The 20,266-nt window shown below is 45.2% G+C and overlaps 1 protein-coding gene across 3 annotated transcripts in view; it reads left to right on the forward strand.

Annotated features, from left to right (window-relative positions):
- Positions 1-20,266, forward strand: part of LOC122543294 (acid sensing ion channel subunit 1b) — an 847,708-nt gene that overhangs the window by 774,130 nt on the left and 53,312 nt on the right. For all 3 annotated transcript variants that reach the window (XM_043681801.2, XM_043681800.2, XM_087985443.1), the window contains exons 4-5: positions 1,810-1,960; positions 17,130-17,186. In XM_043681801.2, the coding sequence (XP_043537736.1) occupies positions 1,810-1,960; positions 17,130-17,186 (208 nt within the window). The remainder of the gene's footprint in view (positions 1-1,809; positions 1,961-17,129; positions 17,187-20,266) is intronic.

The raw sequence follows: 20,266 nt of genomic DNA on the forward strand, positions 1-20,266 counted from the left end.
CAGGAAATGGAAGAGAAGGAGGAACACAGGACAATTACAATCTCCATGGAAGTGGTGCTGAGTAAATTGTTGGAGCTGTGGGCTGACAAGTTCCTGGGTCCTGGTGGACTTCACCCTCGGGTCTTCAACCATCTCTCTAGCCACTTCTTTGATCTGTTGGTTTTAATTTTCCAAAACTGTCTTGATTTGGGGAAGGTCTCATTAGAACGCACCTCCTTTGTTCAAAAAGGGAGGGAAAAAAAGCAAGAAACGACAGGCGAGTTAGCTTAATGTCTGTCACAGGGAAGATATTAGAAACAATGAGTAAAGTAGTTCTTGCAGAGCATTTAATTAAGTTTGTGATAGGTTTTGTGAAAGGGAAAGTCATGTTTAACCAATCTACTGGAATTCTTTGAGAAGCTAACACATGCTGAGGAGAAAGGGGAACTAGTGGATATACTGTACTTGAGTGGCTTCCAATAATCTAACACCAGGTTACAGTTCAACAGGTTTATTTGAAATCACAAGATTTCACTTGACTTCACCTAATGAAGGAGCAGCACTCCGAAAGCTTGTGGATTTCAAATAAACCTGTTGGACTATAACCTGGTGTCGTGTGACTTCTGACCTTGTCCACTCCAGTCCAACACCAGCACCTCCACATCATGATTATTGGAAGGTATGTGATAAGGTGCTACATGAAAAGCTATTGTAGAAAATACAAGCTCATGGTATAGGGGATAACATATTGGCATGGATAGAAGATTGGTTGGCTAATAGGAAACAGAGCATATGTTTCAATGAGTCTTTTTTCAGGTTCACAAGATGTAGTGCATAGTGTGCCACAGGGATCAGCGGTGGACTTCAACTGTTTATATGAATGACTCAGAGAGAGGGATGGGAGGTATGGTTGTCAAATTTGCTGGTGACACAAAGATAGGCAGGAAAGTAAGTTGTGAAGAGGACATAGAAGGTTACAAAAGAGATATAGCTAGGTTAAGTGAGTAGACAAAGATGTGGCAAATGGAATACTATGTAGAAAAATATGAAATTGCCCATTTTGGCAGGAAGACTAAAAAAGAAATGTATTATCGAAACACAGATGTAGAGGGATCTAGGTGTCCTCCTGCATGAATCAAAGAAGTTTTGTATGTAACGACAGCAAGTAATTAGGAACTAATAGAATATTATCATTTATTGTGAGGGGAATTGAAAATGAAAGTCAGGAGGATATGCTTCAGTTGTATGGGTCTGCCCAGCAGACCAAAGGGCCAGCAATGAGGCACATTTACGAAGTAAGCCATTCAGGTTTGCATGTAAACGGTATTTCAATTGGCTCATTGTCTTGATACAGCCTCACTTATGTATTCTGGCCATTTGAAACCCAAAATAACAAGCCATAAAAACAAGTTGCTGGATCTACTCAACAACTGGGGAGAGAGAAAAGCAGTCAATGTTTCGGGTCCAATATGATGCTTCCTCGGAACTGATCCAGACACATTCTAAAGAAGTCATATTGGACTCAAAACATTAACTCTGTTTCTCTTGCAGAGTCTGAGACAAACTTGTTTGGTTGTTCCAGCACTTCCTCTTTTTTTAATTTCAGCATCCACAGTATTTTGCTGTGACTTTAATATCTGATACGAATCATGTACTAGTTGGTTTTTTTTCCCCACTGGCTGTCCATCAACTCTTGGTAAATTGTGTTTAGGTTCAAGAAATCCAAAGTGTTTCCATTGACACCAGGCCCCATAGTAATATGATATTTAAAAACATGGTTCATTGAAATGCCCTCTCGGTAATGTTCCGGTTTTATGTTCTCGTTCTCAGCTAATCTACTTACCTCCTCCCTGGGGAGACTGCAAATCTACTCCAATGGACTCAGACTTTTTTGAGACTTACAGCATCACAGCGTGCAGAATTGACTGTGAGACTCGATACCTGGTGGAAAACTGTAACTGTCGGATGGTGCACATGCCAGGTTAGTTGCCAATTAACAGGATTGGAGATAAAGTGTCCTGGTCATTGGTGTCACCTTGTAATTTCTGTACAAAAATAAAACACTTGGAAGGAACTATGACACACAAATGCATCTTATAAAACTCATTATCATGTCTCAATCTTCCACTAAAGTCTTCTCAAGCCCATATATAATCACCACTTTGATTTACCTTATCTTCTCATTTTAACTCCAACACTCAGCATCAACCCCACTTGGCTGTTTTGAGCCAGATCAGACTTTGAGGGGCAAGGGGGTGAAGGAAGACATGCAGAGGGCAAGAGGAAAGAGGCAGGAGTTGGAGAGAGAGAAAGAGAAAGAGAGAGACAGAGATGGAGAGAGAGGGAGGGGAAGAGAGAGAGACAGGGAGGGAGCGAGAGAGAGAGGGAGGCAGGGAGAGAGAAAGGGAGGGAGGGAGATCGATGGGGGAGGGAGGGAGAGAGGGAGGGAGAGCAAGGGACAGCGAGGGAGGGGGAGAACGAGAGGGAGGAGGGAAAAAGTGAGAGGGAGGGAGGGGAGGGGGAGAGAGAAAGAGAGAGAGGGAGGGAGAGGGAATGAGGCAGGGAGAGAGAGAGGGAGGGAAAGGGATGGAGGCAGGGAGAGAGAAAGAGAGGGAGCGAGAGCAAGGGACAGCGAGGGAGGGAGAGAGAGTGAGAGAGAGAGAGGGAGGGAGAGGGAAGGAGGCAGGGAGAGAGAGAGGGAGGGAGGCAGGGAGAGAGAAAGGGAGGGAGGGAGAGAGAGGGAGCGAGAGCAAAGGACAGAGAGGGTGGGAGAGAGTGAGAGAGAGGGAGGAGGGAGAGAGTGAGAGGAAGGGAGAGAGTAAGAGGGAGGGAGAGAGGAACAGTGAGGGAGAGGGCAGGCAGGAGGGAGGGAGAGAGTGGGCGGGAGGGAGGGGGAGGGTGGGCGAGGGGGGGTGCAGAGGGAGAGAGAGGGAGGGAGGGAGGAGAGAGGGAGGCAGTCAATATGGAATGGAGAGATATAGTGAAAGCGAGAGCAAGACTAAACTAAAATCCCTCTCTACCTAATTTTCAGCATACAGTCAACTAATTAGCATCAATTTGTTCCATGTGTTTTTTTCTAAATATTGTGCTGTCTCAGAATTCTTTCCTCTATCTGCCCCAAAATTAATTCTATCAGTCTCGAGAGAAACTTTTTTAGCATAAAGATATCACAGAGAAAGTACCATTTTCTCTGTCAATTCCTAGCTTGCCAGCACTAAAACATCAGACACTGAACACAGGCAGGGGCACATTAGTTACTATTGATGATGGTGCCAATGGATTGAATCTCCCCAGTTTGTACAATGGACAGTGTTTTGGCAGGTTACAACAACATAAATGGGTGGAAGTCTTTTGAGTCCCTTTACAGTGACATGGCTGAGATATTACAGCTGTCTCATTTTCAATGGTGCCCTCCAGCAGCATAAGCAGAAAGGATCTCAAGTCTACACACATCGGCTGGTGATGGCACGAGCATTCTTGGTGACATAAAGTCAGTGTTATCGGGATAGCTGCGCGGGGGGGTGGGGTGGATTTTCTGCCTCTGCAAATTCCACAGAGGAGGAGTGGGTGCAGCATGCCCCTCTGTGGTGCCATCACTGGAGGCAGGAGCAGTTGGCACAACGCCATCTGAATTCTCATGAGCTCTGCCTGAGTTGCTGACTGTACCAGACCCCTCAGGCAAGAGGGGATATCACGACTCGGATTTGGCCACCTTTTCATTTGAAGCAAATTGACAAAAGAACCTGACGCTCAGGAAAGGTGTTTTGCAGCAAGTCGCTGTGGTCTGCAATGCACTGCCTGAGAAGGGTGGTGGCAGCAGATTCAAAGGCAAAAGGGGAATTGTGTCGTGAAGTGGAGAAATGGCAAGGCTGTAGGGGAAAAGCAGGGTACTGGAACGAATTAGATACCACACACTTGCTGGGCCAAAAGGCCTCTTTCTGTGCCGTAACAATTGATGATTCTAGGATAATAAAGCAGGCCTTTAGCCTGTTGAGGCAATACCTCAGGGTTTACGCCAACACGACTGCATCTTTTAGTAAGCAGCATGGTATTCATCATTCAATGAGGCCAATTCACCACCCAGCCCAATTGAAGTGGATGAGGGTAACACAAAGGCGCTACTTTATGGCAGCCAGTAGCCACAGGTAAAACAGATGTGCACGAGCGTCTTGCTTTGTAACCCCTTCCACATGGCCGGTTCTGCCCAGGGAAGGACTGTATTTGTAAACACAATTGAATTCAGGTTTCCTGGCCATTCTCCGTCTTTTTTCCCCAAATGTTAAAGATTGTACTTTGGCAGGAAGTTTTCTTTGTAAATAAATGAACAATGATTTTAATCTGTAGAGTGTTGAGCATTATTCATACAAGAATACATCCAACGTGATGTGCTGTGCACCATGATTCATAGAATACACCGCACAGAATCAGCCACTCAGCTCATTTGCTCTGGGCCAGTGGTTATACTCCACAGGGGATTCCCCCCACCCTGCTCTCTCATCCAAGCAGTGTGTCTTTTTTGTTCTGTCTGTCTCTTGCTTATCTTTAGAAGTGGAAGCACTCCAGAGGGCCAGGCTGTCCCTGCTGCTAACCTGGCCCCCAACTGAGCAAAGTGGAATGGAGGATTTCTCCATGCCTTTTTCTTGGGTAACTCTCTCGTGGACCTAACGTTGCGTGGCCACTCCAGTTGGTGCCCCTTTGTGCCAAGTGTACCCTGCCCTATTTCAGCTGTGTAGCCGGCATGCCTTTGGGTTCTCCTGCCAGCTGCCTGAAGACTGGCACTGCCATCAGACTGGCAGTGATTTGACTGGCCTCACGTTTCTGTGAGCCTGCTATCACAAAACACCATCCCAATGGCAGGCAGAGTGGAAACCTTTCTGTTCACTAACGGAGCTCTGAGATCTTCCTCAGTGTGGACATCAGCCTATTTCCAAGTACCTTGAAACCTGCCTTTAATAGGCTTGGAATGTAACACCTTCAATGGGAACAAATCTGAAAGACCTGAGGGAAGTTGATTTTTCCCAGGCAAGCTGTGATCTGGAATGCATTGCCTGATAGACTGAATGGCCTCCGTTTTGTGCTGTGTCATTCAAGCACTCTCAAAACTATACTCTCCACCTGCACGCTAGTGGTCTGCACTGCGCTGAGCGTGTTTAGCAAAGGGCCAATGAAATTGCCTGACAAGGAGGAAAAACCCACACCACCTGGGACAGTTTGCATTGTATGATGTAGTTAAGGCACGTGAATTGTTTGCAGGTTCACATTCATCCTCCATGTTCACACTATTGTACAGCAACAGGCCTGTCTCTCTCTCTTTGCATCTCTGCCTCTTCTTCAGCCATGATTAACCCTGGGTTCCCTCCCTCTGACATGACAGGGCCTTGAGAAAATGTCAGTCATCCTGGGTACGAGGTGACCAGAGAGGTCCTGCAACACCTTGACTTGTGAATTTTTATACAAAGAACTAGAAGCGCAGGATGAACGCAGGTCTTATTGTGGATTACGATGGAATAAAACACAAGGGCTGAATCTTGCATTTTATGGTTAAGTGAGAATTGAGTCGGTTTTTTTTAATGAGGGATTCACACCACAAGATATAGTGAGATTTCTTATGATATCTTACCAACTGTGTCTCATTAACTACCGACACCACCCCTAAGGTGTCCCATTTGTCCAATTCTAGCCACAGCTCACTGCGTGGAGTTCCTGGATGAACTGGCCACCCAGTGAATATCTGCCCAAAGACCAGCATCCCTTGCACCAGTGCCATCTTGGAAAAGCCAGTTGTGCACCTGGACAAGCCCTGCACAGTTCCTGATTTGCCAGACACGGCAGACGGGTATTGTGGACAGCGACCCTGGGGGCCGTGCTGGATGGGGTGATACAGACTCAGGACGTACTCTTTCCCTAGTCCAACAGAGAAGGCCATGGCACCAGGCCATGCCAACCTGGTCGGAGGTTACCACCCGGCTCAGTGCAGTCTCAGCGTCTGGAGGAATGCGCAGCGCTGTAGGAAGAAGGTCAGTGACCTTCCCCACTCCACCAGTGTAAGTGCTGCCATCTTCTCTCCGATACCTCATACTCTCACTGTCTCTCTCTGCTCCTGTACCCACCTCCCACCCAGGCTCATGCTTTCCCACTCTCTATTGCTGCAGCATCTTCCCTCACCCACTGTCACCCACCCCAACATTGCCAACCCTGCATGCCCACACACTCACTGAGGGCACCTGTACCAACAGTAACAGCTATGCCACCCACTTTCATCTCCCCATGGAGCATGCCCTGAGATGTTGATGCCCAGTATCTAAGATGGAGACTGTTCAGTGTGGGCGGTGAGCTGAATCCTCCAGCTGCTCCCTCTGCTTTCCTTGTGGAGAATTCTCCACGTCTAGATCATTGGGCGAGTTTGTTAAAATAAGAAGCTGAATATTACTGAGGTGAGTTAGGCAGTTAATAAGGCATTTAAACTGTAATCCCCCTTAATTGGCAACTCGCTGCTGCCTCGTGAGTGACTCACCTCACTGCTCATCGAAGTTGGAGTGAAATGCTCCCAACATCAAGCCAGGCCTCACCTGACTTCTTGTTGGTTAGGCCCCGATAAGATTCCACCCTAAGTATTTTAATCTGAGATTTGTTATGGTGTTGGCTTCTTTCATTCTACTGCAATGTATAAGATGTTAAAAATACTTGCTTCACTCGTTAAAATATGGTTTAGCTGCAGTGTGATTCTTTTAGTTGGACCTGTCCTGCAAAGGCAATAGAGTTGCCTTACAAAACCTTTGATCAAGGATTATGAGAGGTCAAGTATTTCAGAATGGTACTGACCTGACGTACTGCAAGTGGACCTTTTCCCAGTTCATATATTCCTGTGTCCGTCACCTCCACGTAAGACAATGTCTCATATTCTCTTGCATGTTCAGAAATCAATTCCAGAACCGTTTTACTTGCTCAGCTCTCAAAGAATGGTTTACCTTGCTCACAGATTAACATGCTTGATCGCAATTGGAGCAAATTGAGTAATTAGTAACAATGCAGAGGCCTTAATTTTGCCCTGTTCTGAGCCCCACTCTCAATTTAGCCTGAAGGATCTGTACAAATGGACATTCACGTATTTGTGGTCAGTCCTGTGGATTTGCTGGGAAATATAGAATTAGCATCACAGTGTTGGTCAGAGACAGAAAATGTGACCATTTACTTGAACTTATCTCATTTTACACAGAATTCATCATCCGTCACAGTCGTAACTACCTTAACGAAGAGGGATTGGGCACTTGTTCCTTAGACTGTTAATTCATATCACTGCCTTGAAAAATAATTCCTTCTGGTCTACAGGACTCAATTATCTGTTTCCAAATCAAACTGAGTGCAACTGTGATTAGATTCTGTGGTATTGTTAATGGCTATTAAGAGGAGAATTGACAGCAGCAGAGATAGCAAACAGATGCCTTTTTTTGTCCGCTTTTGTTCACGAGGCCCTGTGGCAGCAGAACTCAGACAGTACTGCAGCCAAGCAATTAGTTCTCCTGATCACTGTTTCGATCAGGGTGACCTTGAACCTGCTGGCACTGACCTCGTGCTTAAGGTCCCAAGCTTTTCTGTGACTCAAACAAATGTGGCTTTTGCACAAGGGTGGATGGGCAGCATAGATGTGATGTCCAGGGGCAAATGGGGCTACACTCGGGTAAATTGGCAGAGAATAGAATATGCTGGGCTACTGCTTGGAGAACCAGCATGAGTTGAATAGTCTCTTTCTGTGCCTTAAATGGTTCTCAATAAATTGTTTCAACCTGGCTTGAGCCATTTTGGCCACTGCCCCCTAGCGGTGAGTTTTGGAAATTACCGCTACCTTTTCAACTGAGAGAATGAGGGGCGATCACATTGAAGCCTGTGAAATTCTGACAGGACTCGACAGGGTAAACGCAGGAACGATGCTCCCGATGACCGGAACCAGGTGTCACAGTTTAATGAAACGGGGTAGGACAGAGAGGAAGAGGAAATTACTTCACCCAGAGAGTGGGGAGTCTGTGAAATTCTCTGCCAAAGAAAGCAGGTGAGGCCAAAACACCAAATGTTTTTCGAGAAGTAGTTAGATATAGTTCTTAGGGCTAAAGAGATCAAAGTGTATGGGGAGAAAGTCGGAACAGGGGACTGTGTTGGATGATCAAGAGTTGAATGGCAGAGCAGGCTCAAAGGGGCCGAATGGCCTAGACCCGCTCCTCTTTTTCACATTTGTCTCTTTAACCTGCTGGAAACATTCAAGTTACTGATCAGTTATGGTCTTTCATTCTTTTTTATGTTCTGTTATGTTGCCAGTTGTGGCATCAGGGTTTTGAGTACCAGAGACAAGACTTTAAATCTTTATTAGGTTTTGGAGATGCTACACTTCAGAAAGGAGGAACATCGATGTCAAATATAAGGTTTGCGAAAGAAACATGATTGACACTGCAGCTGGGCTTATCACGAGAAAGCAAAGCTCCCTCTTTCTGAACCTGGATTGTCCCACAACTGCAAAACACCAACTTTGACTGACCCCTTGTGTTCTCTCTGAGAAAGGTTTCAGTTTGTGATGAATGATGAGCAGTCTCAAGACATGGATTAATACTTTGATGAGCTTGGTTGAAAAGGTAGCCAAACTCTTTTTTTTTAGGATTAGGGCATAGCAGGTTCACTCTGTGCCAAACCTTGCAGCACTATTCTGGGGCACTTGTTTTTTTTTTATTATTCGTGGGACAAAATGTTCCATTCACCATTACCCTTACGCTGATAAGTGTGCAAACTGCCTCACAATATAAACTGGGTGAGCAATAAAAGGGGGAGCATGTGGAATGGAGGTAAGTTGCATAAACCTTCAAGCACTATGACCCGCTTACACAAAATCAGACAGATCATTGAGTACAGGAGTTGGGACATCATGTTATAGCTGTATAAAACATTAGTTAGGCCACATTTGGAGTACTGCATACAATACAGGTTGTGCTGCTATAGGAAGGATATTATTAAACTGGAAAGGGTGCAAAGAAGATTGACAAGCATTTAACCGAGACTAGAGGGTTTGTGTTCTGAGGAGAGGCTGATAGGTTGAGACTTTTTTTCCTGGAGCGTTGGAGACTGAGGGGGTGACCTTATAGAGGTTTATAAAATCATGAGGGACAGGGATAGGGTGAATAGCCAAGGTCTTTTCCAAAGGTAGGGGGAGTCTACAACTAGAGGTTTAAGATGAACGAGGAAAGATTTAAAAGGGACCTGAAGGGCAATGTTTTCACATAGATATGGAATGAGCTGCCAGAGGAAGTGATTGGAAAGATCTCATTACACCATTTAAAAGATATTTGGACAGGTACATGGATAGGAAAGCAATAGAGGGTTATGGGCCAAGCACAGGCAAATGGGACTCGTTCAGTTTAGGAAACCTGGTCAGCACAGACAGGCTGTGCCAAAGGGTCTGTTCTCACGCTGTGTGACTCTGTGCAGAATACAGGCTCAAGGAGAACTGATATAAGCATACAAGGACAATACAGTCAGAAATTGTACAAATAAAGGCCATTTAGTCCCTTCTGTTTTCAAGCCAAATGCCAGTCCATGTCCATGAAGATTCTCAACGTCTGCAAAGATGAAGCAACCCGATGCTACTCATCTCATTACCCATGTGACAGGAATAAAACAAAGGCAGCCAACTTTCATGGGACAAAACATTCTTGAGGCAGGTTTTTTTTTAAGTCAAGAGGCTTATGGTCATTCAAGGATGATAATATTAATATGAAAACTAGTCAATAATGCTTGATTTTATGACTTGCCAAATGAAACATGCTGCATGCTGTGATGGATTTAAAATCCAGGCAGAAATGTATTAGTTTAGACTTCGCATCTGTCACCCTCAAGTGAATCACCACAAAAACTATTATCGCAAAGCAATTACATTCAAATGCAACATCCTTATTGCCAGGTATAACTCGGACATTTACAGAGGAATACAGGGAGTCATTCATGGTATCAACCCTTTCATCGAAGCCGGTTTGTCAGACTGTTTGTTCACCATCCAATACTGGATGCACAGAAATGTCCTCCCATTTAATATTGGGAAGATCAAAGCCATTGGCCTCTCACCCCTCCGCAAATGATATTTCTGAGCTATCAACTCCAATCCTTGCCATTCTCTGAATCACACTGTTGCCTCCCTTGGCATCCTATTTGGCAGTGAGCTGAGCTATCGATCCCAATTCCACACTGACCTATTACTGAATTATAAACAGTACACCCTGTTCTGCTACTTTGTATGGTACAATCTGCCTGTAGAGCACGCAAAACAACACTTTTCACTGCATCTTGCTACGTGACAGCAACAACAAATCCAATCAAATAAAATCAAATTGTTTTCAGTAAAAGTGACAATGAAGCTGTCAAGTTATGATATAAACACGCCAGGCTCACTGTTCCCTTTTAGAAAGGCAATCTGCTATCCTTACCCAGTCTGGTCTCGATACGACTCCAGACCCAGGACAACACTGTTGACTCTTAACCGCCCTCTGAGGTACCCTAGCAAGCTGCTCAGTTGTATCGCACTGCTATTAAAAATATATAAACAAGAGCACCAAGATCAAAAAAGGAAACAAAAGATTTACCAGCCCAATATCAGAATGGAGAGAGTATGACAATCTGGAAAGCTTGAACAGGCTAGGGCTTTTTCCTCAAGAAATTGGGGGTGGGGTGGTTTGTTGGCAGAGGTTTTTAAAGTGTGAGATTCTGAAGGTATTTCCACTTGTTAGTAACACCAGACACATGACTCAGCAGCAGTCTGCTATTTGCACAGACCCAGTGGAAACATTCGTTATTCAAATTGACCTTGACGTGATTACGATTTCTCCCCTTTTGTGAAACCCAATGGGTTTGAAATTCTGGCCGACCCCTACTTTAACAGGTAAACAACCATTGTGTAAGAGTGCTGTTTGCTGCACGTTGTTTCAAGTGAGGGCTGGAGCTGTTATATGACTGTGACAGAGCTCACCTTGTATAAAAAGCGTGGCCTTGTCAGAGCCAGAGTGATCTCTCTGACTCGATCCATTTGGCAAGCGATGGAGATGACGTTCTGAATGAGCCAGGGTTTATTTACATCTGGTTTCTCACCTCAGTTGGGAGATCACAGAGTCGCTGGTGGTGTAGGAAAGGGGCTGAGTGGGGGGAAGGTTTTTTTTCTTGTCTTTCATTGTTCATGTATTTATGCACTGCCAAATGGCTCACTCACAGCTCTCTGGCAGGATGTAGAATAGGTGCAGATCCTTTGACGCAGAGCACGAGCCAATATCATGCTCCCTTCTGCACGGCTGCACCCATTTCTCTGGACTCTCAAGGTTTGCTTGGGTTTAGAAAATGATCTTTCAACCAGAGAATGCCGGCAGCAGGAATCCATGCTGCAACCAAAGCACCGACATTTCCTGGCATTGCAATGGCAATCTTTCTGTAGTTCTAGCGACAGAGGTGGTTGACACAGTTTGGTATCCAGGCACTGTGCCTGCAGATAAGAGGAGCCCAACATTTATACAGGACCTGGCAGCAATCCTGCAAATCAGCCAAGGTAGGACCTCCTGCCATGACTTGCTGTTCAAGATACACAGGGAAGCAATGTTTCTTTGCATGCACTAACAATATTTTGAAGCATTTTGTGTATCATAACAGAACAAAGTAGAAGGTCGCGCCAGAAGCCTTCACCTCAGTGAGTTCAAAGGCCCTTTCAGGATTGACCCAAAGCCATTCCTAAAAGGCCAGGCTGCTGAGTGATGCAATACAATGGCGCAACATGGGCTGCCCCCTCACCCTCACTGCGAGCGATCGGGTCCATTATTAGCTGTTTGGTGTTCTCCCACCTGCTTTCGTCACAGGAGAGAACAACCCCAAACTGAAGCCAGCAACCCCTCTCCTTCCCCCTCTTCCTCAACCCAGCACTCTTCAAGGTTCATTTTGAGGAGGTCACCCTCCAGATCATTGGGTAAGTGGACACCCTCTGAACCACTGGGCAGATCAATGGGTACTGAGTTTGGAGGTGCTTCCCACTCCATCCCTGTGTACAGGTGGTTGGTACTTTCTCGCTGAACTCTTCCTACTCAATGTTGTGAACCAGACCAAACTCCCCTCAAACTGTATTTAATAGCCTGGATCCTAACTTTGTCTTATTTTAAAGGCAAATGCCAGGCATTGCGTTCCAGATACAAATCTGATTCATCAAATGACCAGTCTTAAAGCAAGGCATACTTTACCTGTATAGTTAAAATACAAGAAGCAATTGGAAAACTAAACTCTATTGGAAAACTTAACACCAGAATTGATTATTTAACTACTAAACAGTAACCATTCCAATATAGTAATGTCCCATAAACACATCCCTTGGCAAAGGCAAATTCAGTAAAATAACTAACTCACATGCAGTTCTCCAGTTCAGGAGGAAAAACATAAAATGAAAATTCAGAGTAGCAGGGAGACACGTATACAGCTTCCAAACTCCAGCAGCAACTGCTACTGAAAAACTCAATCTAAACATCCTGGTTCTGTGGGAGCTTGACCCCACCCTTTCAGGCTGATTCTATTGTTCCAACCTCAGAAGAATATTCCAAGGTCTCACAAGCAGTTTATGGGCTTTGAAGCAGACTGCTTAGCACCTCTGTTCCAACCTTTCTTCTTAAAGAAAAGGAGAAAATACACCTATGAAAGCCATAGTATTGTCATGCTCTGACATAACACAGAACAATATGCAATGCCACATGATCTCATATGTTGTAAGCTGTTTTGTCAACACTCACTGCTTTATACAGCCTGTGTTCCTCTGCTCTAGTGTTTCTCACTAGAAAGCAGTGCCCAGTCGTTAGTATCTCAAAACAAGCCCAATTTCTCAGAGCATCCACTCTCACTCGCTCTTCCCCTCACACTCAGTAACTCAGGTTCTTTCACTCCAGGGAAACGTCAATATTGAGCTCAAGGGGGCTATTGCTAGCTGATTCCTGCAGCATCATTGTGCGATGGTGGATGTTCATAGAGATGACCAAGGACCTTGAGATCAGGGTTGTGAATGCCACCGGTTTTGTGTTTTGAAAGAGGATGCTTTCTGGGCACAGAAAAATGCTTCAGCCATTGGAAACCGTGCCAGCCTTTATCAGTCAATTGCTGCATTTCTGCGTGTTATTAATAACAGATGGATTCGCAAAACTGGCGACCAGCCTGAAAATGGTGGCATCTTCATATCTGTCTGTTGTGGTGCCCATGGGCACAGGCCTAGCTTATAATCATTGGCATCTCTTGCGAATGTTCAGAATATTGCTGCAGAGACCTTGGGCTCCAGGCTGGATCAGACTTCTCTCCAGCTGCTTGGGGATTACAATGAGATAACCCTTGCTGGGCCTTATATTTCCAACCTGTGCCAACAATTGTGTTGGCATTCTGACCCATAGTCGTGATGAGGCAGTACCCAGTGGCAGGGCACAGTTGGCATCCATACAGATAAAGATGGAATCTCTCAGGACGACGACACATTGCACCTTCAAGCCACCCTACTCAACACATGGCAGAGAGCCTAAGCAATGCCCGGGGCATAGGGATTCCAAAGAGGCTTCCATAATGCATAGCACCCAGCTGCTTCAGAGACTCCTGCCATGATGGGATCACATAGAAGGAATGACAGGTTAGGCTACAGAACACACACGCCACATCAGGGTAAATTGACTACCCTCAACAGGAACCACAAACCAAATCAGCAGAGATTGCAGTTGAGCTACACCACTGTCCTACTTCTACCTGCCACCCGTTTGAGTGAAGCCAATCACTCATTTGTTTTCAGGAGTGAAGTGTGGTTTACCAACGTGCAACATTTGTCCAGAGTGTGTTCTTGGTGTGATGTTTAATAAAGTATTCTCTGGTGATCAGAATGGATTTATCAGCAATGTATATACAGCCAAGGCCTATGCAATTAAAGCTGTTTTGTTAAGATTAGAGTGGTGCTGGAAAAGCACAGCAGGTCAGGCAGCATCCGAGGAGCAGGAAAATCAACGTTAAGGGCTCCTGCCCCAAACATTGATTTTCCTGCTCCTCGGATGCTGTCTGACATGCTGTGCTTTTCCAGCACCACTCTAATCTTGACTCTGATCTTCAGCATCTGCAGTCCTCACTTTCGTAAAGCTGTTTTGTTGTCAGCATGAATAGCTGAAAGCATACTGACAAGACGGGGGACTAGTAAATCTAAGACGAGGTTTTGTCAATGAGAGCCTGTCATCGTAAGCTCGCAGGCCATATGTGGCCCTTCAGGAACTGGATCCTGCCAGCCTTCTCCTCTGGATGTAGAGCACTCCCTGGTCAATCAAGCATTGTCTCAAGACATCAGCGATGTTTTTAAGTGACAGTTCTGGTAACTGTATCAACCTCATTTTATCTGTGCTTGGCGTTTGGCCCTGACTATCGCAGAAGTGGCAGGGCTGAAGAGGGTGTGCCATCTTGGTTTGAGACTACCAAGGGCTTCATGAAGGGGCCTTAAAATAAAAGGTGTCTTCTGAGTGCCAGAGAAGCAACTTTTGCCCTCTGCTGTTCCTTGCTGATAGTTTCTGGTGGCATCGAGCGGTGTGTGGAGGAGCCCTTAATTTCATATTGGTGCCATTTCTGATGCCCTACTCTTTGGGGAGAACCCTGCCAGGCTCCCCGGCTAGATGTCAGGCTGCAGCAGAGGGCACTGTGTAACAGCCTTCCCTCTTCATCACAAGCAGGAAAGAATTATTAAACAAACCCAAATAATTGCAACCCAGCCTAATGATCCTGTTTCCAGGGCAACAGAGAGTGGACACCTTCGCCTGCATGCTATCCTTTCTTTACTACTTCCACATAATGGTCCCATAGGCATACACATGGTACAGTGTGCCAGCTGGAAACCTAAAGCCAAAATATGGTTCAATAAAAAGATGGAACAGTGTCGTACTTCTGCTACCTCCAAAAATCAGATCAAAAATGGCACCTGTCCTGTAAATGCAGGGAGCATTGAACACCTCTCCATCCCCGGTGTGAATGTTGAAATTTGCGCATTTGCTCCTTAAATCTATTTCAATATTACATTTTTGGGAATCTCTCCCTCCTTTCTTACCCAGACATACCCTGTTGGTGCAAGATAGACAGAGATATAGCAAGGACAATACCTGCACAGAATTTTGATCCTCGTCCCCATTCGCACCAACGAGAAACAACTTTGGGCCACATGTTCCAGTGTGGTTGGCAGATACGTTCTCCTCCTGTCATGACACTTTGCCCATCTCTTAGCCTCACTGTTTGTCTGCTTCCTTGTGTAAGTCTGCCCTCTGTTCCCATCCGTAAAATGTTAAAAATCACACAACACCAGGTTATAGTCCAACAGGTTTAATTGGAAGCACACTAGCTTTCGGAGCGACGCTCCTTCATCAGGTGATTGTCACAATCACCTGGTGAAGGAGCGTCGCTCCGAAAGCTAGTGCGCTTCCAATTAAACCTGTTGGACTATAACCTGGTGTTGTGTGATTTTTAACTTTGTACACCCCAGTCCAACACCGGCATCTCTGAATCACATCTGTAAAATGTACACACATCCAAGTTGTGGTTCCATCCTGTCCAGGGTCTTTTACTTTGTCTCTCTCGTGCTTTGTCGTTGTGTTCGCATCTCACATATTTTGTTCAGTTTGGCTCACTCATTTTGTATCCTCATTACTCCTTGAGAGTTTTTTTATGTTCTGGTCTTAGGCTCGTTGGTGAGCATCAGCAAAGCATTTTATTTCTAGAATATTCCTCTATCTACTACTTTAATTGAGACCCGTCTGTTATAAATAAATTGCATAAAATATATAGCATAGAAATATGCCAATCAGCCCAACCGATCCAAGCGGATACTTACCTGAGCATCCTCCCTAGTTTCATCTCAACCCGGTTTCTTTCTCGCTAACTTGTTTATCAACTTTCGTCTGAATGTACTTATTGGTATATATTGGTGTATTGTCTGCAAAAAGTCAGGAACTAGTTAGCCTGGAATCAATTGGATGTGGAAGTGTTCCAGTGGACAACATTTACAGCTGTGCTGGAGAATCGGACAACGTCTAACAAGACACTGATTGGGGCTGTCTTCTAGCCAACACCATGGCAAGTGGGTTAAAGACAGAGACCTCTTAAGCTTTACATTTTTGACAGAGGAGGACCAGAAGATAATCAGAAGGCATAACATCTATGCTATTCTCAACCACTCTGACCTTCCACATTCTAACCCTTCTCAACACAAAGTTTCTTGATTTCTGTGCTGGATTTATTTGTGATTATCTTACATCAGTTTTGGACTGTCCAGCAATTCTTCCATGATTTTAACACCTCAGTCGGCCATTCCTAAGGCTTCTCTTTTGTAGAGAAAAGAGTTCTAACCTGGTCTTTCCTGTTTGATGTACCATTTTGTTCTAGCTCTGGAAACCATTTATCATACGTTCTCCATATCCTTTTCAAAATGTAGAAACTAGAACTGTGCTCCAACTGTAGGTGAGCAAAGCCTGCTTTTGAATTCTGTTTGTCTAGAAATTGTAGTCATCCTCTGCCTGATTGAATTGAGTGACGGGATAGGTTGAAGCATTTGACTGTTCTTACATTGAAATTAGAAGCAGAGGAGAAGCACATTAAGTGTTTCCTAAATAATTTTGGTCAAGGTCATTTCTAACCTCTTCATTTAAAAAAAAACATTGCGTCTCTTTTACCTTTGAATTTGCACTATTTTTCCCTCTTTGAGAGTCCAGTCGTAACCGTTAGAGAGGGTCAGATGTGTGCATGAGCAGAGGCCCGGAACGATCGCATGTCTTTTCTGCACAGGTTTTGTGGGGGATGGACACAGTAAATGTTGCATCATGGGAACATTAGGGAGAACGTTAGCGGGAGCAGGCCTGAGGAATTCTAATCAGCTTCTCTTGCTCCTAACACAACTCTACTTATGTATTGGAGGCTGTGTGTGCTTATTTCGTTTAGTCTTGCAACTCAAAAGCAATTTTTCCTCAAAAGGTTCCTTCAAGGGCATTTTCAGCATGAAACATAATTGCAATCATTAGAATTTCATGGATGTAAATAGGCTCATTAGGAGACATTTGTGCATGCGTACAAGTTTCCTGACTGCTAACTTTCTCTTCTGTATTTAGGTGATGCTCCATATTGTACACCGGAACAGTACAGAGAGTGTGCAGATCCAGCCCTAGGTAAGCACCTCTTGTGTTTTATTAAGTCTTTCTGGGGTGAGTAAAATGGTTGACATTGGGTTGTTTGTAAGGGGCTTTTACTCACTCAACCAGACAACGTTTCTTGTGAACAAAGCAAGCAACCCTCAAAATAAGGTAGATAGGCTGTTGTGAAAATGGCTGCCCTAAGATGAAGGGTCTTTTTCTTGCTTGCTATTTGTGGACTCTCAGTTAATAACCTTGTTCTGAGGACACTCAGGTTTGCCTTTGGTGCAAAGCTGGGAATGTCACTTCAGCTTAAATTGCATGTGTCACTCGTATTGCCATCACAAACCTATCCAGCAGTAAGTAGATGTAAAAAGCGACAGTAAACACTTTGCAGTTTCTATCAAAAGACAGGTTCATGTTTGAAGAAGGCAGTAGTGGGACTCTGGAATGCAAAGTTCTAATCTAAACACAAGCCCATTTTCTTTTCCCCCAGCTGCTGATTGAGCAGTTGTTCAATGCCAGTGGCTTCTGTTTTTTTTAATCTCAAAGCCTGGTGAATCTGGTTCATACTTTCAGCCAATAATTAATGCTTCAGATCTTGAACAGTGTGCCTGATCAGTGGGGTGGTGACGAAGGGGCAAATCCTTATTCTCAGGTCAGAACAGGATGAGTTCACTCAGCCAGCACTTTATGTAAGTTGATATGGACTTGGAAGGATGTGTCAAAAGTGGATGTCTTGCCAAGTTATGCTTGGGGCCAGCTAAAATGGGAAACACTTTGGTCAAATTCAAAAGTTTGACTACGTGCAGCTTTGAGCTCCATTGCCAAATGGTACAAAATCATCTGGTTACCCATGGCTAAGAAATAAGTTTTGAAATCTCTGACCTCCTTTGGGTTGGCAACTTGTGGTTGGAGATAACCCTGGATGTTTCATCAGATGACCCTTGTGTTGCCAAATGTTATGCCTCCATCCACCATCAGTGGTCACACAACATTTCCATCCTCTCAAAAGAACACCAAAAAAAATCTTCTTTTAACCTCCAGATGATATTTCTCCCAGACATTGCTTGTAATCAAAGATGTTAATCTTTTAACTCCTGGAGACAATTGAGGAAGCCCAAGATTACATCTCCATTTTCATGGTGATGGTCCTGTCACTCAGGATTGGCATATACCAGGGTGGTCTTGCCTCTTTCCAGTCTATTGCAAATAAAATGGACTGACCTACATCCAGCTGAGAGTCCATTTTCCACTGGCCTTTGGAGCAACACAAGGCCTTACATGGTCAGCTGAGTGGTAGCAGGTTTTCAAATAGAGGAGGATAAAGCCTTACCATGCTGCCCTGGGTGACTGACTTATGACAAGACGCCTAGGCAGTACATCCACTGCCCCCAAGTGCCATGACATTTGCAACTCCCATCTCCTGATATCTTGGCATTCACCAAGCCACCAACTCTCTGTCGGAGTCACAGAGTGATAGCTCTGTTACTAGACAGAAAGAGGTCATTCGGCCGTCCATGTCTGCGCCAGTTCTCCAAAGGGATAAATCACGCAGTGCCATTCTCGCAATGCAAATGTGCACACCATGATAGAACAGGAGCCCAGAGGCCTGTTTGTGAATTTGGCTTCATGTTTTCTGTTAAGGAACTCTCAAAACTTTCAGTTCTTTTTAAAAAAAAAGTGGATGACACAAAGGCTACAGTGGACACTCTCTCTGTTGTTGTTCCTCTCTGACTCTCTCCAATCACCTGCTACTCGCGGCCATATTCTGTAAGCAGGCTGTTAAAGCCTACTTGCTCAGTGTTCCGCGTTGTCAGATGTTGTCTCGAAAGCTGTACTGACTTGTTCTTCTTGTTCCTCGTTGTAAGGTCAGGCTGGATGTGAAGCATTCACAAGGTAGCCATCGGAGCAACTGTGCTGGAGTGCGGTGCCCAAGCAAACAGTGCCTCCTCGTCCGTTTGGGCAGATGTCGGGGTACCCATGCGCTAAGCAGTGCCCTTTACAGGTGACAAATGGGGTTGAAGGTGGGTAAAGGGGAGGTAAATACAAGTGAAGGAGAGCAGCCAGCGTCACTTGGCCTGTTAATTTGCAGAATTGATGTGTGCCAACTTGGGCATGTTACCTGGCACATGTCAAGCATGTTTCTCTGTGGAGCTGCCAAGCTTGCTGCTGGGAGCAGTGTTCCTGTGGCAGGGGCATTGACTGCCCAAGCATGAACCAATGGCACTAGCTTTGAGGAGACTGGTGAAGATACCTTGCAGATATCCTACTGTGCTCCATCAGAAGCTCAGAGTGCACAGCACTGCAGCAGCCAGTGGTAGCCATCAAGCACAGGTAATTGTTGTGGTGGTCGTCCATGTTTTTTTGGCGCTCGATGTTGGTTATTGCCGTTTCACCACCCTCTGTGTTCCGTGCCTGCAGGTCTTGCCAACCCGCTTCCCGCTGGCAAACAAGCTGGGGGGATGGAGAGTGAATGAAAAGTGCATTGGTGCAGTTCATGCCAACGTTCACCTCGGGACATGGACCTGAATGGAGCACAGCCAGACGCCATTGGCCGCACAATGGCAGGACATGCGCTGCGGATGGTAGGAAAGGTGACAGGAGTGACCACTAGTTGCACCTCTTGCACGGACAGAGTGCAGTGAGCTGGCGCAAGGGGAGTCTGCCCGCAGTCTGCATGTGGCCATCAGCCCAGTGCTAGCCAAAGAGAGAAAATCAAAATACAAAGGAATCAGATTTGCGATTGTTACATACGTACAGCACATTAAAGTAAGTGGCAAGCTCCGCACAGACAGCTTGCAGTGCTTCTATTGGACAGCTACATTGTTCCCAACGAAATATTGTTCTGACAACCTACCCTCTGCTGGTTGAGTAGTCACAAGTAGAGCTCCACAGTAGATCCTTGTACACAGTGGAGCATGTATGTTTCCTTTCAAAAGAGCAGTGCCTTCCTAGTCGGCCTCACATTGAATTAGCTGCAGAGTGCATTACTCAATCAATGGTGTTGGTGGTGCCAACTGCAGGGGGGAGACACTGTTGGCTCAAAATACTGCACCACAAGTGGGCACCAATACCAGCTCACGCCATGTCTTGGGCAATTATTAGTGCCCTCT

The sequence above is a fragment of the Chiloscyllium plagiosum genome, unplaced genomic scaffold, assembly GCF_037043375.1.
Source record: "Chiloscyllium plagiosum isolate Xiang-an unplaced genomic scaffold, Cpla_swu_hap1 HiC_scaffold_53X, whole genome shotgun sequence".
Lineage (NCBI taxonomy): Eukaryota > Metazoa > Chordata > Chondrichthyes > Orectolobiformes > Hemiscylliidae > Chiloscyllium > Chiloscyllium plagiosum.